The 18,839-nt window shown below is 40.7% G+C and overlaps 1 protein-coding gene across 2 annotated transcripts in view; it reads right to left on the reverse strand.

Annotated features, from left to right (window-relative positions):
• Positions 1 to 18,839, reverse strand: part of APBB3 (amyloid beta precursor protein binding family B member 3) — a 575,287-nt gene that overhangs the window by 115,550 nt on the left and 440,898 nt on the right. For both annotated transcript variants that reach the window (XM_044069016.1, XM_044069015.1), the window contains one exon: positions 8,220 to 8,335. In XM_044069016.1, coding sequence (XP_043924951.1) covers positions 8,220 to 8,335 — 116 coding nt within the window. The remainder of the gene's footprint in view (positions 1 to 8,219; positions 8,336 to 18,839) is intronic.

Below are 18,839 nucleotides of genomic sequence, written 5' to 3' on the forward strand. Positions count from 1 at the left end.
ATCCCACACAGTTTGGTTTTGTCAAAGGAAGGTCATGCCTGTTAAATTTCATCAACTTCTTTGAGACAGTCACCAATGGTGCCTACCTTGAGATGGCCAAGGCCTTCAATAATGTTCCCCACTCAGATATAATAGATAAACTCTCTCAACTAGGCATCAATCCATCTGTTACCAGATGGGTAGTAAACTGGCTCACTGATAGAACCTACCTAGTCAAAATAGGGGAAGCCACCTCAAGTAGTAGGCCCGTAACAAGCAGTGTACCCATATTGCCTCCATTGTATGGAAAGCTTTCTACATGGCTCACCTCATTAGTAAGGGTATCTCATCCAGGGACAAGGTGGTCATAACATGCATGTATTCTTCTCTTAGAAGACCAATTACTGAATACAATGCCCCTTTCAGCATGTACCTCACAAAGCACATGCAGCAGCTGGAGAGACCACAGAGATTCCTCACCCGGAGTACTCAGGGCATCAAACATCTACCTTACACATATAGGCTAAAACCCTGTCCCTCTACTCAGTCTCCTACAGGCTCCTCAGAGGTAACCTCTGTCTGGCATACAAAGCAATCTCAGACCCTGCCCTGATAGGACTGCTGCATATCTGCAAGTCAAACTCCACTCGAGTAACCCGCAAGTGTGAACTCAACCTGGTCTGTGATGTCAATAGGACTTGTTGGTGGGACAGATTTGTGTTCCCGAGAGTCTCCCTTTTGTGGAATAGACCCACTCTCCACATAAAGCAGAGTACCTCATTAAACCTTTTTAGGCGCAACCTGGATAATTGGATGGGGAACAGAAAATACATCCCTGGGATTCCACCTATGTCCCTGCTGGACAGTGGCATATGGTGCTGACTTGTTGGAACATGGGCTAAATTCTTGGCTAGGCTTGCAAGGGCCTCATGGCCAATAGACTAATAACTTCCTATGATCCTAAATCACTCACTCACCAAAGCATGGCTGTTGAAAGAGTCACTAGTAACATAACACATGAAACACTCTAAACTCAAAGTTATAAGTTATACGCTATGACTTCAAAACCCTAAAATATCTTAGTTTTCCATGAATCCATTATGTATAAAATAAACAGTAGATGTTTGCAGCAACATTTGTTTACTAGGAAAGTCTAACTGGAACAGTCCTCATTTCAAGCAGAGGCCTGAGAAGAAATGCTCCACATGCATGTTTTAGAATGTGGGAGGAAACAGGAACACCCAGAGGAAACCTCCAGGAATGAAAGGAGGGCATGCAGACTCCACACAGAAGGCACTCCATCCAAGAATCAAACTGGAAAACCTCTTGCTATGAAGCAACAACGCTAACCTCTGCACCACTGTGTCACCCATGTCTATCTGGGGCCAAAATGAGTTAGCTCACAATGAAAGAGCTGCCAGAGCGAACTGGAGTCAGTAGATAATGCTGGTTAGATCATACTGAGAGGGTGGCAACCTGGTCCATTGCAGACAACAGGCAAAATGTGTGAACCCTTCAAGCAGGGTGATTTGTAGGTAGTGGAGAAGTGTGGGTGAGAGTTCACATCATACCTTTCAACTGTCCAGATTTTCGCAGAATGTCCAGATTTTTGCCTGATATTTTTAGGTCTCTTCCTCATAAAATTGTGGTTTTCTGGCAAATCACTGAGGATTAAAGTTACTAAATAATGACAAGTGATGACATACATTTCAGTTTCAGACTTCATATCCTTTAGAAAATACACACTAATACAAGTTCAGTTATTCTAGCAACTTTCTAAGTTTAGAAGAGCAATACTTAAAATCTATGTTAGGTCTTTGTTCCCCCATTATTTTAGGCACTGTCCAGATTTCTTGCACTAAGAAGCTGAGAGGTATGTGACTCGTGCATAAAAAGAGCCTGGAAATGGGAGCAATACCACTCATCACTGGTTAAGTTGGGAAAGGAAGACATAGGGCAGGTGATTAAGAATATAAACTGATAATGAGCTCCAACTTGTAGCTCAGAGTTTGATTCCCTCAACCTTCCTTTGCACACTATGTGAATATGAACAAGTTACTTGACCAGACAGTGCTTTCAGGTTACCCCTGAAAAAGTTTGTTTGCTTTCAGCTTACCCCTGAAAAAGTTTTGTTTGTTAATTTATTTTCTTATTTTTGTTTTTTTGTCTTTATTGAACTTGCAAAGTCTTTTTTCAGCAGAGGCCCAGTGAGAAAAGCACCATGAGATATAGTTAAGATTTTTATGACAGAACAAATTACTTATAAAGGTACATTAAACAGATCAGTCTTAAGATGCTAAGCGATTGGGCCTAGTGGGTATACCTGGTTAACAAGTAAATAAAAAAAGACTAAGCGATTCCTCTATAAGAACTGCTCTGTAGTTGTCCAGCTTGGGACAGTTAGATTCCATTCTCGGGATAAACACTCCCCTATGATGGCCTCTTTTCTGGTGATAAAGAAGGCCCATGGATTTACAGTACAATGGGGATGATGGTAGGCTGGTTGGGCTACTAGAAACAAAAGAAAAATGCGTAATTATGACATGGGCATTGTTCTTGCTGAATAAAATAAGAAGGTCGTCTTTCCTGGATTGCAACAAGATATGGTAGTTCATTCAAACAACCAAGAAAGCTCAGAAAAAAAATCTGCCTAACAAAATCCTCCCATCAATTTATATGCCACCATCATATCAAAAAAATGGCATTCAGCCAGTAGCTTAACACATGATGAAGGATTCAATGTCTATCAGCTTGAAGTGAGATGTGCTATTAGTTACCCAGGCTGTGCCTGCAAGTGGTTTCTTGTGATCAGTGTACTACCTTAAATAAAAATAATGCAAAATAAAACAATTCCTTGTATCTAATAGACTTTACCTCTCCCCAAGACATTTTCACAGTCATTTTTAGGCTTCCTGTAATTGTAAATGAAAAATAAGCTTGAAGAAGGCCTGTGCTTGTAGACCTAACTATGGCCTAGCTAAATAAAGTCTGATTAGTGGCGTGGGTGCTTGATCGTACAAGCAGAAAGGATGGGCATATCCGTCATGGGAAGGAAGGACAGTGCTCCCCTCCCGGTAAGTAGGTAAAACTACTGTGCTGACACAGCCTTGACTGGAGAGCAGTCACATCTGGATAAAGAAGGTTGGTGCTGAAAAGGTATGGGAGAGCCTGCCCAAGCCAATAGCCCTTGTCAACTTGTGCACAGCAGCACATACACAAGACAGAGGGATATAGGCAGTTCTTGTAGAGACTGAAATTCTTATGTCACCACCTGGAAAAAGGTTAGGTTATTAATTAAATAAAGACACCCCCATAGCCAAGATGCCAGCAGGAGCAGAAACAAACTGATGTTGGCCTGCATGATGGCTCTTTCACATGACCTTTGCCCTAGTGCATCTGGGAACACCCCACTTCTAGTAAAAGGAGGAGTTCAAGTACAACAGGGGGAGGCTTGATGGGCAATAGATGGAGAGGAAAAGCTCCTAAAATAAACTTGAACAATAATGTAGATAAAAATTCAGAAGTGAAGGTAGTCTAGTTAAATGTTAAATGTTTCAAAACAGCCTTCTTCTGCTTGAAGAATGATATTATATGTATTGCTACTGAAACCCAAAATCCCAAAATTCATATCCCAAATTCAAAGCAATCCAAGGAATACTTTTTTCTTAAATGCAGAGTTGAAGTGGCTATGCCTTGATATTTGTAAAGGAACACCTAAACCTAGAAAGCAATAAAACAAATCAGAACTAGAAATTGCTCTTAAAATAATAAATATCAGTGGTATTGAATATAAAGCTTACTAACCTGCCTACATCATTCCCTGAAGAGTACAAGGAGTTCCTAAATAAACTCTCCTTATGGGTAATATTAACTATCCAAACACTTTCTGGGTAAGCTACTTGGTAACAAACAAATAGCCGCAAATATTAATGGGTTATATTACTCAAAACAGTTTAGAACAATCAAAATAACATGTAGACAGGAGTAGTAATGTCTTAGCTATCATGCTGACAAAGACATTTATGCCATCCACCTATGGTTATACCTTTTCTAGTTAACTTAAATCATAATATCATCATCTTTAATAAAAAAGTCATAAAATCAAGCTCAGTTATAAACAAATAACCCTTCCTGTACTTTACTAATGCAAATGATTGTGCACTAAATGACATTTTTGACAACAGACTGGGATCTTCTTCTTTCGGCAGCTCCCGTCAGGGGTCACCACAGCAGATCAACTGTTTCCATTTCTTCCTGTCCTCTGCATCTTGCTCTGTCACACCAACCACCTGCATGTCCTCTCACCACATCCATAAACCTCATCTTAGGCCTTCTTCTTTTCCTGTTACCTGGCAGCTTCATCCTTAGCATCTTTTTCCCAATATACTCTGCATCCCTCCTCAGCACATGTCCAAACCAACGTAATCTTGCCTCTCTGGCTTTGTCTCCAAACCTTCCAACCTGGGCTGACCCTCTAATATACTTATTCCTAATCCTGTCCATCCTCGTCACACCCAGTGCACATCTTAACATCTTCAACTCTGCCACGTTAAGCTCCGACTCCTGCCTTTTGATCAATGCCACTGTCTCCAACCCATATAACATAGCTGGTCTCACTACCCTCTTGTAGACCTTCCCTTTCACTCTTACTGGTACTAGTCTGTCACAAATCACTCCTGACACTCTTCTCCACCCACTCCATTCTGCCTGTACTCTCTTCTTCACCTCTCTTCCACACTCACCATAACTCTGAACTGTTGATCCCAAGTATTTAAACTCATCCACCTTCGCCACCTCTACTCCCTGCATCCTCACCATTCCTCTATTCTCCCTCTCATTCACACACATATATTCTGTCTTTGTCCTGCTGACCTTCATTCCTCTTCTCTCTAGAGCATATCTCCACCTCTCCAGGGTCTCCTCCACCTGTTTCCTACTCTCACTACAGATCACAATGTCATCTGCAAACATCATAGTCCACGGGGACTCCTGTCTGATCTCGTCTGTCAACCTGTCCATCACCATTACAAATAAGAAAGGACTCAGAGCTGATCCTTGATGTAATCCCACCTCCACCTTAAACGCATCAGTCACTCCCACCGCAGACCTCACCTCTGTCACACTACCCTCATACATATCCTGTACCACTCTTACATACTTCTCTGACACTCCAGACTTCCTCATACAATACCACAACTCCTCTCTAGGCACCCTGTCATATGCTTTCTCTAAATCCACAAAGACACAATGCAACTCCTTCTGACCTTCTCTGTACTTCTCCATCAACACTCTCAAAGCAAACATCGCATCTGTAGTGCTCTTTCCTGACATGAAACCATACTGCTGATCACTAATCATCACCTCCCTTCTTAACCTAGCTTCCACTACTCTTTCCCATAACTTCATACTGTGACTGATCAATTTAATCCCACTGTAGTTACTACAGCTCTGCACATCACCCTTATTCTTAAAAATCGGTACCAAAACTCTTTTTCTCCATTCCTCAGGTATCCTGTCACTTTCCAAGATTTCATTAAACAATCTAGTTAAAAACTCCACTGCCATTTCACCTAAACACCTCCATGCTTCCACAGGTATGTCATCTGGAGCAACAGCCTTTCCATTCTTCATCCTCTTCATAGCTATCCTTACTTCCTCCTTGCTAATCCACTGCACTTCATGATTCACTATCTGCACATCATCCAACCTTCTCTCCCTCTCATTCTGTTCATTCATCAGCCCCTCAAAGTACTCTTTCCATCTGCTCAACACACTCTCCTCGCTTGTGAGTATGTTTCCCTCATTATCCTTTATCACCCTTACCTGCACATCTTTACTAGCTCGGTCCCTCTGTCTAGCCAATCGGTACAGGTCCTTTTCTCCCTCCTTAGTGTCCAACCTTTTATACAACTCGTCATACGCCTTATCTTTAGCCTTCGCCACCTCTCTCTCTTTGCCATGCACCTCATCTCCTTATACTCTTGTCTACTTTCTTCATCTCTCTGACAATCCCACTTCTTCGCCAACCTCTTTCTCTGTATACTCACCTGTACTTCATTCCACCAGCAGGTCTCCTTGTCCTCCTTCCTCTTCCCAGATGTCACACCAAGCACCTTTCTAGCCATCTCTCTTACTAGCTCTGCTGTAGTTACCCAGCTATTCGGTAACTCTTCACTGCCACCCAGTGCCTGTCTTAACTCTTCCCTGAACATCACCTCACAATTACCATTTTTTAATTTCCACCATTTGATCCTTGGTGCTTCCCTTACACTCATCCTCCTCTTCTTGATCACCAAATGTCATCCTACAAACCATCATCCTATGCTGCCTAACTACACTTTCCCCTGCCACCACTTTACAGTCTCCAATCTCCTTCAGACTGGCCCTTCTACATAAGATATAATCCACCTGTGTGCATTTTCTTCCACTCTTGTATGTCACCCTATGCTCCTCCCTCTTGTTAAAATATGTATTCAACACACCCATGTCGATCCTTTTCGCAAAATCCACTACCATCTGACCTTCTGCATTCCTTTGCTTAACACCATACATCACTTCCTCATCCCCTCTGTTCCCTTCACCAACATGCCCTTTGAAATCTGCTCCAATCACCAGTCTCTCACCCTTGGGTACAGTCATCACCACTTCATCCAACTCTCTCCAAAATGTTTCTTTCTCATCCATCGCACACCCAACTTGTGGAGCATATGCACTAACAACATTCATCATTACACCATCAATTTCCAGCTTCATAAACTTCACTCTATCTGACACTCTTTTCACCTCCAAAACACTCTTGGCATACTGTTCCTGCAGGATAATGCCTACACCATTTCTCCTCCCATCCACACCATGATAAAACAATTTGAACACCAGACTGGGATACACTATTTAATAACCCAAATAAATTTGTTCAGGATACTATCAACAAGTCCTACATCATTAACTTCCATTGTTGTGAGTCAGCAGCTCTAAGACATAAAAAAGAAAAAAAATGTTTTATAGAATACCAAATGTGATAATATATACAACAGAAAAAATAATTTCTCCATAGCTTTCAAAAATTACCTTAGTCGCAAATCAAGACTAAATTAATTATAGAACAGAAATTACTTCCATATATTTGCAAATATTACAGATATAATTATGAACTCAGCATCGTCTTGAAGGTTGAAAGCAATATGGTATTCTGTAATTACATTAGAGAAATGAAAGGAATACAGTGAATGTAATGTGCTATCATTAAACAATGGAATGACTACCAAGATTTAGGACATAAATGTGTATGCAGAAAATTTTTGTGCAAGCTTCGCAGTAAGCAAAGACATATGTCCTAATGCATATGATGGAAGAAGACATCTCTAGTGTAACTACAGATATGAATACTGCACCCACAAATAAAGTTAAAACTCAAATTTTATAAAAACAGGCAACGTACCTTGTGGCTCTCTGTACAAATTAAGGAAAAACCTAGGCAAATGCTTTCATTTACTATATGGACATTTTTCTGTCATAGCAAGTCAAAAAATGGAGTGGGGACCAAATCAGACTCAAATAATTTTAGCCCCTCCGAGTGACCAGTATTTGATGCAAAATCATGGATGGATCCCAGATTGCATTTATCCAGAATGACAGAGGAGACTGCCATCTGTTAGGCAGCTGTACAACACAGATTTGTTAAGGAGAGACCTTGCCATTCTTTAAAGAGGTAACACAGACTTGATAAAGGACCAACAGAATATGCTAGTTATTTTAACTTTGCTAAGGCATCCAGTGATACTCCTCCATAGTGGAATAAATGAGATGTAATGATGGTCATTCCATGTTTACTTATATGAAAAAATGCTGATTAAACAAAAGGACACAACAATTTAGGCATTAACAGTGGTACCCAACAGCAATCTGTCTAGAACAGCTTCGTTTTCAAAACTATTATTGTCAGATATAAAAAGTAGAGACTGATTTGAATAACGAAACAGATGCTTTTGCATAGATGGCTTTGAAAAAATGTATCCATACCTGGTGCAGTAACAAATTACTCTATGAACCTGCAGCTGTTTAGATATCTATCTATATAACACTGTAAAACACACACACAAACACATGCACACACACACACACATATGAACACACATAACTGGTAGATATAGACAGTCTCTTTTAACTTTGTCGATAATGATAAAGAATTAAGACATCTGTTACTGTTGAAGCCACAAGTTTTGGAAATGAGGTGTGCTTACCTCTCCCTGCTGCACTGTCACGGTAGACTCAGACACACGTATAAGGGCAGGCTCCCACAGTCTTCGATCTGTTATGTTTAATAGCTTGTCAATAGAACTGTTCAGAATATCCATACCTGTGATAATAAAAACCACGGAGAAACCAAATCAGTGCACAGGTGATGTCAGAGGCCAGCTATGAACATAGTGTCTGTATTGGCCTGATTTTCATACAAGCACATATTAACTACATGTGTTACAATCAGCTATGCTACATTTGAGAGTGGTTACACTGCAGCTTGGGCCGGAAGGCACAGATCTCATTATCACTGTTTAACAAAATCATTTTACTGTGCAACTTGGGGAATTCAAAACATTTCAACGAAGTGAAGACTCAAACTCACAACATTATTTGTCACATTTCACAACTTATATCTGAGCGCAACAGTATTACTTGGAACTAATTTCTTGCCCATCATCTCTCCTCTCACTTCTTGTCTTTGTATTCTACCCTGTGAAACATTATGTCATCTTAACATAATGAAAATATAAGTTCTTAAAGTCATGAATGGTGAATATAAACACCTCCCAAGCAGATTTGGTAAATGCAAAGATGACCTGTGTTTAAAGTGACTAACTATTGTTCTACAAACAGAACATGATGTTCTGTTCACATAGCTCTAATTAGTTCTGAATGTTTTTGTCAGCTGTACTACATCAGGGAACATCAACCTTATTGTTAGTTGGTGACTCTCACTGAAGACAGGCATAAGTAATATTCCTCTTGCTTCAATTTCCTCTTGATACAAGCAGAGCTAAACATGCCCATCAGTTAAGCACAGATAATTCAAACTACGACATCCTGGTTAGATTCCCTTATCTTCTATTTGTATGTGTTGTGACTCTAAACAAGTTTACCCCCTTCACCAACTTACTAATACATGCTAACCCTAACCCTGCACCTCACCTTACCAAAACTATTTCTGTAATCATCATCATCAACCCCCTTTTTCCCCATTTTCTACCCGGGGTTGGGCTGTTATGTTAACTGTTGCCATCTTCTTGATTCAATGCTACACTCCTGGCTTCTTCGACACTCATGCCTGACTGTCAGAGATCTTCTTTCACACAATCCATCCACCTCTTTGCTGGACATCCTCACTTCCTCTTACCTTCTTCCTGTCTGTAACAAATCATCTTCACCAGATTGTCTTCTGCTTTTCTGTACATATATCCAAACCATTGTAATCTGTCTTCTTTGATCTTTTCTGCAATTTGAGTTACTTTGGCTTCTGCTCTGATGTCCTCATTTCTTTGTCTGTCTCACAGTGTGCATCCTACCACCATTCTCAGGCATGTCATTTCATCTGCTCTGACTTTACTGCCCAGGTGTTTGTACAGTTCAGTAGTACTGGTCACACCAATGTCATGTACACATTACTTTTCAGCTTCTTTGAAATTCTTTTGTCATTCACTACACCTTAGAATGTATGCCAGTTGGCTGCAGTCCCTCGGATTCTAGATATGACCTCTTCATTCAGACTTTCCTTCTCCTCAACCACCCCTTCCATATCCTTGAAGCTATTAACCTGTTCCACTATCTTCCCTTCTATCTCAGTTCTTCGCTTTTTATTATTTCCCCAATTTGCTGCCATTAACTCTGTCTTATCTGTGCTTAGATTAATTCCCATGTGCCTTCACTTTTGCATTCCATTCCTCTATCCTTTGATGAAGTTCCAACTCACAGTCTGCCTGTACTACCACATCATCTGCATACAGCAACTTTGTTGATCTGTCCTTTCTGATGTGTTTGCTAATATAATCCATCTCCAGTATGAACAGCAGTGGGCTCAAAGCTGAACCCTGGTGCACACCCACTCCCACTGGAAACTCCTCTGTGTAACCGAAGACTGTTTGTACTTGTGTCATTGGGTCCTTATACATAGCCTGCACTAATTCTACCAATGTTTCTGGAACTTCAAACCACTGCAGTACTGCCCAGATCAGCTTTCTTGGGATCTTGTCATATGCTTTCTCCAAGTCTAGGAATGCCCAGTTGGACTCTTTCTCATCTTTAGCTTCTTCTCAACTATGCAAACATCACGTCAGTTGTGCTGCATCCTGATCTGAATCCAAACTGCTCATCTCCCATCTTACTTTCTACTACTCTGCGTATCTGTTTATCACCCTGTCCAGAACTTTCATGCAATGTGATAGGAGTTTGATCACTCTGTACTGCCCACACTATATGCACCAACACTTAAGCACTACACTAACTCTATCCTTTTACCCAAGTCTTAGTCTAGCCCTAACCCACATACAATTGTGCACACACTAAAGTCGTCCTCTTACTAACCTTTTCTCTAACCATAACCCATGCACAGTCATACACACTCCCCCATCATGCTGAAACTTTTAATATATCCAAAAATTTGACATTATAAAAATGCAAAACTCACTTACCTGCATAAATAACCCACTTCCATTAGGCAAACAGACACGTCAGCAAATAGTACATTTATAAAAACATGCACACAATTGATACATTCTCCAGCCCATCATACCTTAAAAAAAAAAAAAAACCTCATTCAAGCACAACATGCATGTACCCATATATACATACATACATACATATACTGACATGAGCCATGTACATGTAAAATACTCACATACATTACACTCATATAATATAACATAGTGTGTGTATCCTGCAAAGTTTGGAATCAAGTTAAATTAAACAAATTTAAAAAAGCCTCCAGGTTTGATAACTATGAGCTCAACAAATAGTATTCCATATTAATATGCAGTGAAGGTGAAGAGCAGATTTAAGGGATTAAACTTGGTAGATAGAGTGCCTAAAGAACTATAGACAGAAGTCTGTGATATGGAAAAGGAGGTGGCAAAGAAAACTGTTCCACATAGAAATTAGATTGTGAATATGATACAACTGTTTATGCAATCTTTTATAAATAGCCAAGGAAAGAATAAGAACAAAAGGCAAGGAAGATGGAAATAGAGTAAAAATAGTGTTTCAGAGAAGAGCAAGAACAGATAAGAATGCATAGTTAAATGAGCGTTGCAAAGAAATTAAATAAGATAATATAAATGGAAAGACAAGTGATCTCTGCAAGATGATTGGCAGCATACCTCTCAGCTGTCCAGATTTTCGCAGAATGTTTTGCATCATATTTTTGGTCAGTTTCACATAAAATTATGGTTTTCTGTCAAATCACTGACAAATCATTGGGCACTGAAGTCAGAAAATAATGTCAGACAGCAGAGTTTCATATCATATCCTTCAGAAAATTCATGTTAATGTAAAACATGTTATATTAACAAGTTTCTAAGTTTGTAAGAGCAATATTTAAAACTGTCCCTATTTTGGGGCATTTGTCCCCCCATTGTTTGTGGCTTTGTCCCGATTTCTCACTCTAAGAGGTTAAGAGGCATGATTAGCAATATTAAGGGAAACTTAGTAATATAAACTCATACTTTGCCAACAAATTTGAAAAAAACACAACAGTGACCACTGGAACACAAGGTCAATTTGTATTCCACTCCTAAAAAAGGCAATGTTAGGATTTCACAAATTATTAAGTAATTGCACGTGATTGATATGTTAGCAAGATAATGCCCAAGATCCTGCAAGTTGCACTTTAGCAATATATGGAATGAGAAGTGCAGCTGTCCAAGCTGATTTTAGGAGGAGCAGAAATACTAGTGATCAAATTAATGACATCCACAATAAAAATAAGAGAGTTCCAGGAAAAAAAATAATTTTGCTTATACCTCTCAACCTCTTAATGCAAGACATCTGGACAAAGCCTGACAAAAAATTGGGGGGGGGGGGGGCAGTGGCATAAAAATAGGGACATATTTAAATATTCCTCTTATAAACTGAGAAAGTTGCTAGAGTAACAGGATTTGTTTTAACGTACATTTTCTGAAGGATCTGAAGTCTGAAACTCAAATGTATGTCATTATTTAGTGACTTCAGTCCTCAGATCATTCCAGTGACTTGCCAGAAAACCACAACTTTTATGAGGAACAGACCAAAAATATTATAGGTTCATAGGTTCATACTAGGCTATCTGCCCTAGGGCATTTATAAGCCTAGCCAGAGTATGGTTTGGCTTTCGCCACCCATTTTAAATTAATTTTGCTATGCCCTTTTTCGAGGTTAGTATACTGTGCCTCTGTCTAACAGTGACACAGAAGTGATACCCGGGGTAAACCTATGATCTCCCATCCACTCATCAAGACTCCTCTTGAAGAGAGTCAATGAGGGACTCTGCCTAACCTGGACTGGGATTTTATTCCATAGTGAAGGGAGTCTCTGGGTTATGAATCTGTCCCTCCAGCATGTCCTATTTATTTCAGTGCTGAGGTTCAAGTCTCTCGAGCGCGTAGCTCGATGGGATTTGGATTTTCTGAGGTGCAGCATGTCCATTAATTAGACAAAAATCTGAACATTCTGCGAACATCTGGACAGTTGAGAGTTATGCTTTCACTTTATCAACTTTTCTAAGCTTTTGAGTGTGTGGACTAACCCAAGTAAATGTTAACCTTTCCATAAATTGTATAGCTAACTGGCCCTCTGATAGGACCCAAAGAATCAGGGTTGGTGGCGCACTCTCGTTTAAAAAGCTGGTCACCAGTAGTGTCCTACAGGGTTCTGTTTTGGGGCAACCCCTCAACTAAATAGTGTGTTGATGTCCAATCTAATATCAATGGTCTCTGAATGACTAAATTTGCTGATAACTGCAAAATCGCAGATGTCATCATGTTACCAGATGACATTCTCATCCTCCAAAAGGGCTTAATACAAACTCATATCAGGACCACCATTTGTAGCCTAATGCAAAGAAATTGAATATTTTTCTGTTCGGGAAGCAAGAACACCCCTTCACCTGTTTGCCCAGTCTGGAAGTTAGGGCAATGGTTAAGGTGTTTACCATACAGACACAAGGTGCAGGGTTTGATTCTCATGTGGGTTAATTAGCTAAGCTTAAAATGACCTAGAAGGGTAGGTAGCCTTGTACTCTATGAACCTATGGAGTGTTTCTCCCCAGGCTTCCACTGAAAATGGGCTCTGTTTCAGTCAGACTTTCCCAGTAAGCAAATGTTAAATAAAGATTTGCATATGAAGGTGCAAAACTTACCCCATTGAAGTACCATACCTATGGATACCCCACCACAAAAAATAGATGCTGTCCTAAGAAATCTAGATGCATTTGTAGACAGTGAACTCTGTTTTGACAGCCACATGTCAACTGTCACTAGGAATCCTAATGCAGTTTTTATTTTATATTTATTTTGTATTTGTTATCCATGGTAGACTACTGATATGCATGTACCTTTTTTAGACAGAGCTCAGGAAGACTGTCTTCTTAAATGACTTGATTACAGTCACACAGTAGTCAAATGGTGCCTAATGGAATCAAACCATAGACCACAGGAAGCAGTTTGTTAACATCTCATATCCTTAATCCTCTGCATTAAAGGCATATCCTACATTTCTAAGAATATTATTCTCCCTCTCTACTCCTCTCTCACCAAATCCATAATAGAATATATTGCCCCCTTTGGCATCAAGCTAGTGAGATATATTCTCCAAGTAGAAACACACACATTATTTCATTAATAAGAAATACTCAGATATGAGCTCCACATGCTATACACAGCATCTAAAGGCATGCTGCACCATCAGCTACAGACTTCTACATGCTGATCTCTGATTCACTTACAAAGCTGCAAATAAGGCCATTCTGCTTGATTTTATTTTCATGTCTGTCAGACAGGTAGTACCACCAACATGTCTTCTAGGGATCTAAATCAATATCATGAATTAACAGAACCAGTTGACAGGACAGACACCTCTCTCAAAGGAATCCCTGACCTGTGGAATATGGTCCCTTTCCATGTCAAGCAAAGAAGCTCAATCACTGCCTTTATATCCAACCTGGATGACTCTATAGGGCTCGATGAATTAATTCCTGTTCTAGTTCTGCAGAACCTTGCAGATAGGGGAGCAGGTATTGGAAACATAAGTGGCTAGGCTATTAATGATCTGCTCAAAGTATTGCCTATTATACACACTTGAACCTATGAACTTGTAAACTGTAGCAAGTACTTACAGAACTGGAAATACCATATCACATTATTTGGCTTATTTTCTCCACAAAGCTGACCACCAGCTGATGCCAGCTCCTCTACTCATTCGCTGTGTTTACTGGACCCACCTTAGCCTCACCTGAGCTCAACCCGAGTCATGTCAGGGACTGGTGAGGACCACTTGGGATTTTGGTGCAGTGTCATACTGCTGCTAGGACTGTGCCTGGACTGTGACCTAACACCTTGTCACTGCCAACTGAGCACCACAAGCATTGCCTTCAGAAGGTGCATGCATGCATTCATACATGCACAACCACCAGACTAAGTAGCTCACCACTTATGCTGCATGGGGCTTGCCAGGTTCTTAATGCTGAATAATGCAATGAGCCTTGGTTAGGTCTGTCCTCCCAGGATGAATATTCTCTGTGAAAAACCTCACCACTCTAAAAATGCATGTTTTACAGGAAAAACACTAACAGTGTCCTTGTTGATGTACCACATTCTCCAAAAAAATATAGTGGTGGAAAGATCCTTTCCAGTATCACCCAAAAGAAAGGTGGGTAAAAATGAAAGTGGGACTCTCAAAAATGCTTCTTGTCTGAAGACACCACTTTATTTGTAAATAGTACTTTACAGGCAGATAAGCACTGCTTGGATGATGTGTTAAAGCTTGTAAAAACATGCACTTATTTCGATTGTCAGAGAGGGGGAGTTCTTCAAAATATGTCCGCCATTGGGGTAGTGCCATCAGTGAGGGATGGAGCACCACTGAGGCATGGTCTAGAATGCTGCTTTGCCAAACAAGTTTTACCTGTTTCCAGAGACTTAACAGCTACAGGGACACTGCTAGTTTTTTTTTCCTGTAAGCCATGATTTTTTAGACTGGAGAGGTTTTGTACAGAGTTTTTTTTATAGTTGATTCCCCAACCATGGGAAGGGGATTTACCTCCAGGATTTGGTTTGAAAGGCAATTTTTGTTTTTATTTTCCCAGGATTAATGAGCTGACATTAGCTGCTTACTCCCATCTCTCCCCTGTGGCCCTTCCAGTGTACCTTATTTGCCTCTTGAGCAGTATGTATGTATGCAGACCAAGAAACAACAGAACTGAATATGGAATAAATGACTGGTTCAACACTGGGAAAGGACTGTATTATGAGTGTATTATGTTATCCTACTTACTTAATTTATATGCTGAATATATCATGCGAAATACTGAATTAAACAAATTAGATGCTGAATTAAAATTGCCAGAAAAATATTAACGATCTTAGATGCACACATGATAGCAGAGGATTGAAAGTGATGACGAGTAGAAGAGCCCGCTGAAGATGAAGTCGAAAGTACAAAAGATGGCTTTTTGTTCAACATAAAAAGTATGATTTTGTCATCTGGCCCTATCAATTCTTTGCAAATAGATGGGGAAGAAGTGGAGGCTGTGAAAAATTTTCATTTTTTTATCTCAATGATTTCTGCAGATGGTGCCTGTAGCTCTGAAATTCAAAGACACTTCCTGGGATGAAAGCTATGACAGATTTGGAAAAGGTATTAAAAAGCAGATGCTTCACATTGCTAATGAAGGTCCATATAGTCCAAACAATAGGGTTCCATGTAATAATGTATAGCTGTGAGAAATGAAAGATAACTGAGGCTGTGCACCAGAAAATCTATGCCTTTGAATTCTGGTGATGAAGCAAACATTTGAGAATGCCATAGACTGCAAGCTGATCATATCAGTCAACAGTTAAGGAAATAAACCCATGCTGTTCATTGGTAGGTCTAATGCAAAGATATGACTGCAAAAGAATACAGTCATACATTGAAAGATCAAAGGCATGAGAAGGAGGGGCAGCAAAGGCTACAGAAGGAGGAAACTGATGCAGAATAAGGTGAAGTCCCAAGACTGGAAAAACTCCCTTATCAGCCTCAACAAAAAGTTGAGATCCCTCATCAAATCCTCTAAAGCAAGTTATGAAGGCAGAATTGCAGCAGATACTAAAGACAACCACAAGGCCTTCTATAGTTATGTAAAGAATCTCCACGGCAATACCCAGATTTGCTCTGTGCTACTGCACAATGGTACCTCCTATACCAAGCCAACAATACTGCCAATATAAAGGCCGACGGATTCAGTGCCAACTTTACCCCTCTTTCACCCACCCTTTCCCCCACCGAAGGACCAATCACAATACCAGTAGATTGCTAAGCACCCAGTATTTTGCTGCACAGGTTAAAACAGCACTGTCTGAGGCCATGAATACAGCTTCTATGGGACCTGACAATATCCCTGGCTGTGTTCTACATGAACTACAGAGTGAACTGGCACCTCACCTGTGAGCCCTGTTCAGTCACAGCCTCAGCTCAGGCTTTGTCCCTACCAAATGGTGCACTGCTACAGTCATCCTTCTCTACAAAGGAGGAGTGAATACAGACCCTGGGAACTATCGCCCCATTAGCCTGACAAGTTTGACATGCAAAGCTATGGAACGCATCATCATGGACCTAATAAACAAGGATATAGGGAATCTCCAAACTCTGAATCCCACACAGTTTGGTTTGTGAAGGGTCAACTTCTTTGAGTCAGTCACTAAAGCTGTGGATGAAGGCAAGGTGGTTCATACAGCCTACCTTGATATGGCCCAGGCTTTTGATACCATTCCCCACTCAGGAATCATAGAAAAACTCACTAAGCTAGGCATCAGCCCCTATATCACTAGTTGGGTTGCAAACTGGCTCACAGACAGAACCCACAGTGTGAAAATAGCTGACTCCAAGTCAGACTGACGAAGAATCACAAGTGGAGTCCCACAGGGTTCGGTCCTGGGTCCTCTCCTGTTTGGTATCTACTTCTCTGAAGTCCAGGCCAACACGAAGGGACTCTGACTGACAAAGTTCGCAGACAATTGAAAGTTGGGAGCTATTATTAACTCCTCAAGTGATGTTGACATCCTACAGAAAGGCCTCACTGAGACCAACAACTGGTGTCAGAACCAAGGCCTTATGCTCAATGCCAAAAAATGTGTTGTCAACCCCTTCAGGAAAAACCCAGTTTACATGAATTACCACATCAATGGTAGTCCACTGAACACAGAAGGTGTTATAAGAGATCTGGGAACACAGGTGGACAGCACACACTCTTTTGACCACCACACTGCCACTGTGGTCAGAAAGTCCTTCTATGTGGCACATCTCATTACCAAGGGTTTTGCATCCAGGAAGAAAGAGGTCATTGTCTCCCTCTACTCTTCCCTCATTAGGCCAATCATCGAATACAATGCCCCATTTGGCATGTACCTCACTAGACATCTGCAACAACTGGAGAGGCTGCAAAAGTACCTCACAAAGAGGATCCTAGGCCTTAAACACTTGTCCTATATGGACAGACTCAAAAAAGGGGATGGCATAATGGTTAAGGTGTTTACCTGGCAAACACAAGGTGCAGGGTTTGATTCTCACATGGGGTAATTGGCTAGGCTTAAAATGGCCCACAATGGGCAATTAGCCTAGGACTAACCTATAAACCTATTCTCTGTCTCATATCGCCTACTTAGAGGCGATCTCTGCTTGACTTACAAAGCTATGTCTGACCCAGCTCTGTTAGAAATACTATATCTAAAGAAATCCCAATCCCTCCACACCACACACTCCATAGACCTCAACCTCATTACCACAATCAACAGAACAAGCTGGAGGGACTGGTTCATAACCCAGCGACTGCCCATGCTATGGAATAGACTTTCCATACATGTCAAACAGAGCACCTCACTGGTCCTCTTCAAGAGAAATCTTGACGAGTGGATGGGAAATAGAAAATTCACCCTGGGGATCACTCCAGTGGCTCTACTCGACAGAGGCACTGGGAACTAAGGTCGGGTGGCTTGATGCCGGGGTAATCCTATTGTCTAATCTTGTAAAGACTCCAGGGCCATTAGCCTAGTACACACATATGAACCTATGAAGATGGATAGGCAGCACTACTGAAGTAATTAATTTGCAAGAACTTAATCAGTTGTTTACAGACAAGCCTATTGTGCTAGTCTTTGAGGTAAAAAAAGTCAGTCTTGACTTACCGACTTAACAAGTGTGTGTGTGTGTGTGTGTGTGTGTGTGTGTGTGTCTGTGTCATTGTGGTTACTTATATGAGGTATTGCAGCTTTCAGATATGTGATAAGGACTTTTTTGTATACTTTGGGGTTTCACTGATGGCAGTATTTATGGGCTAATGCATGCTGCACAGGATACCTAGATAGATCCTTAGTGTACTGGAGCCTGTTAAAGAAATCCCAGAGGACATGACTCAGACGTGTCGAAGCTCTAGTATTCCTTACTTTGTGCATAGTTTCATAGTTTCATAGTAGTGTACTAGGCTATCTGCCCGGGGACATTTATAAGCCTAGCCAACAGTGATGTGGCTTTACGCCACCCCATACTATATAGTTGCGCCTCTCTAGTAGTGACACATGTGGGACCCCATTATTTAGTAAACTATACCTCTGTCTAGTAGTGACACTGAGGTCACTCCCGGGGTA

This window comes from Protopterus annectens, chromosome 4.part0 (genome assembly GCF_019279795.1).
Source record: "Protopterus annectens isolate FY-2018-M chromosome 4.part0, PAN1.0, whole genome shotgun sequence".
NCBI lineage: Eukaryota > Metazoa > Chordata > Ceratodontiformes > Protopteridae > Protopterus > Protopterus annectens.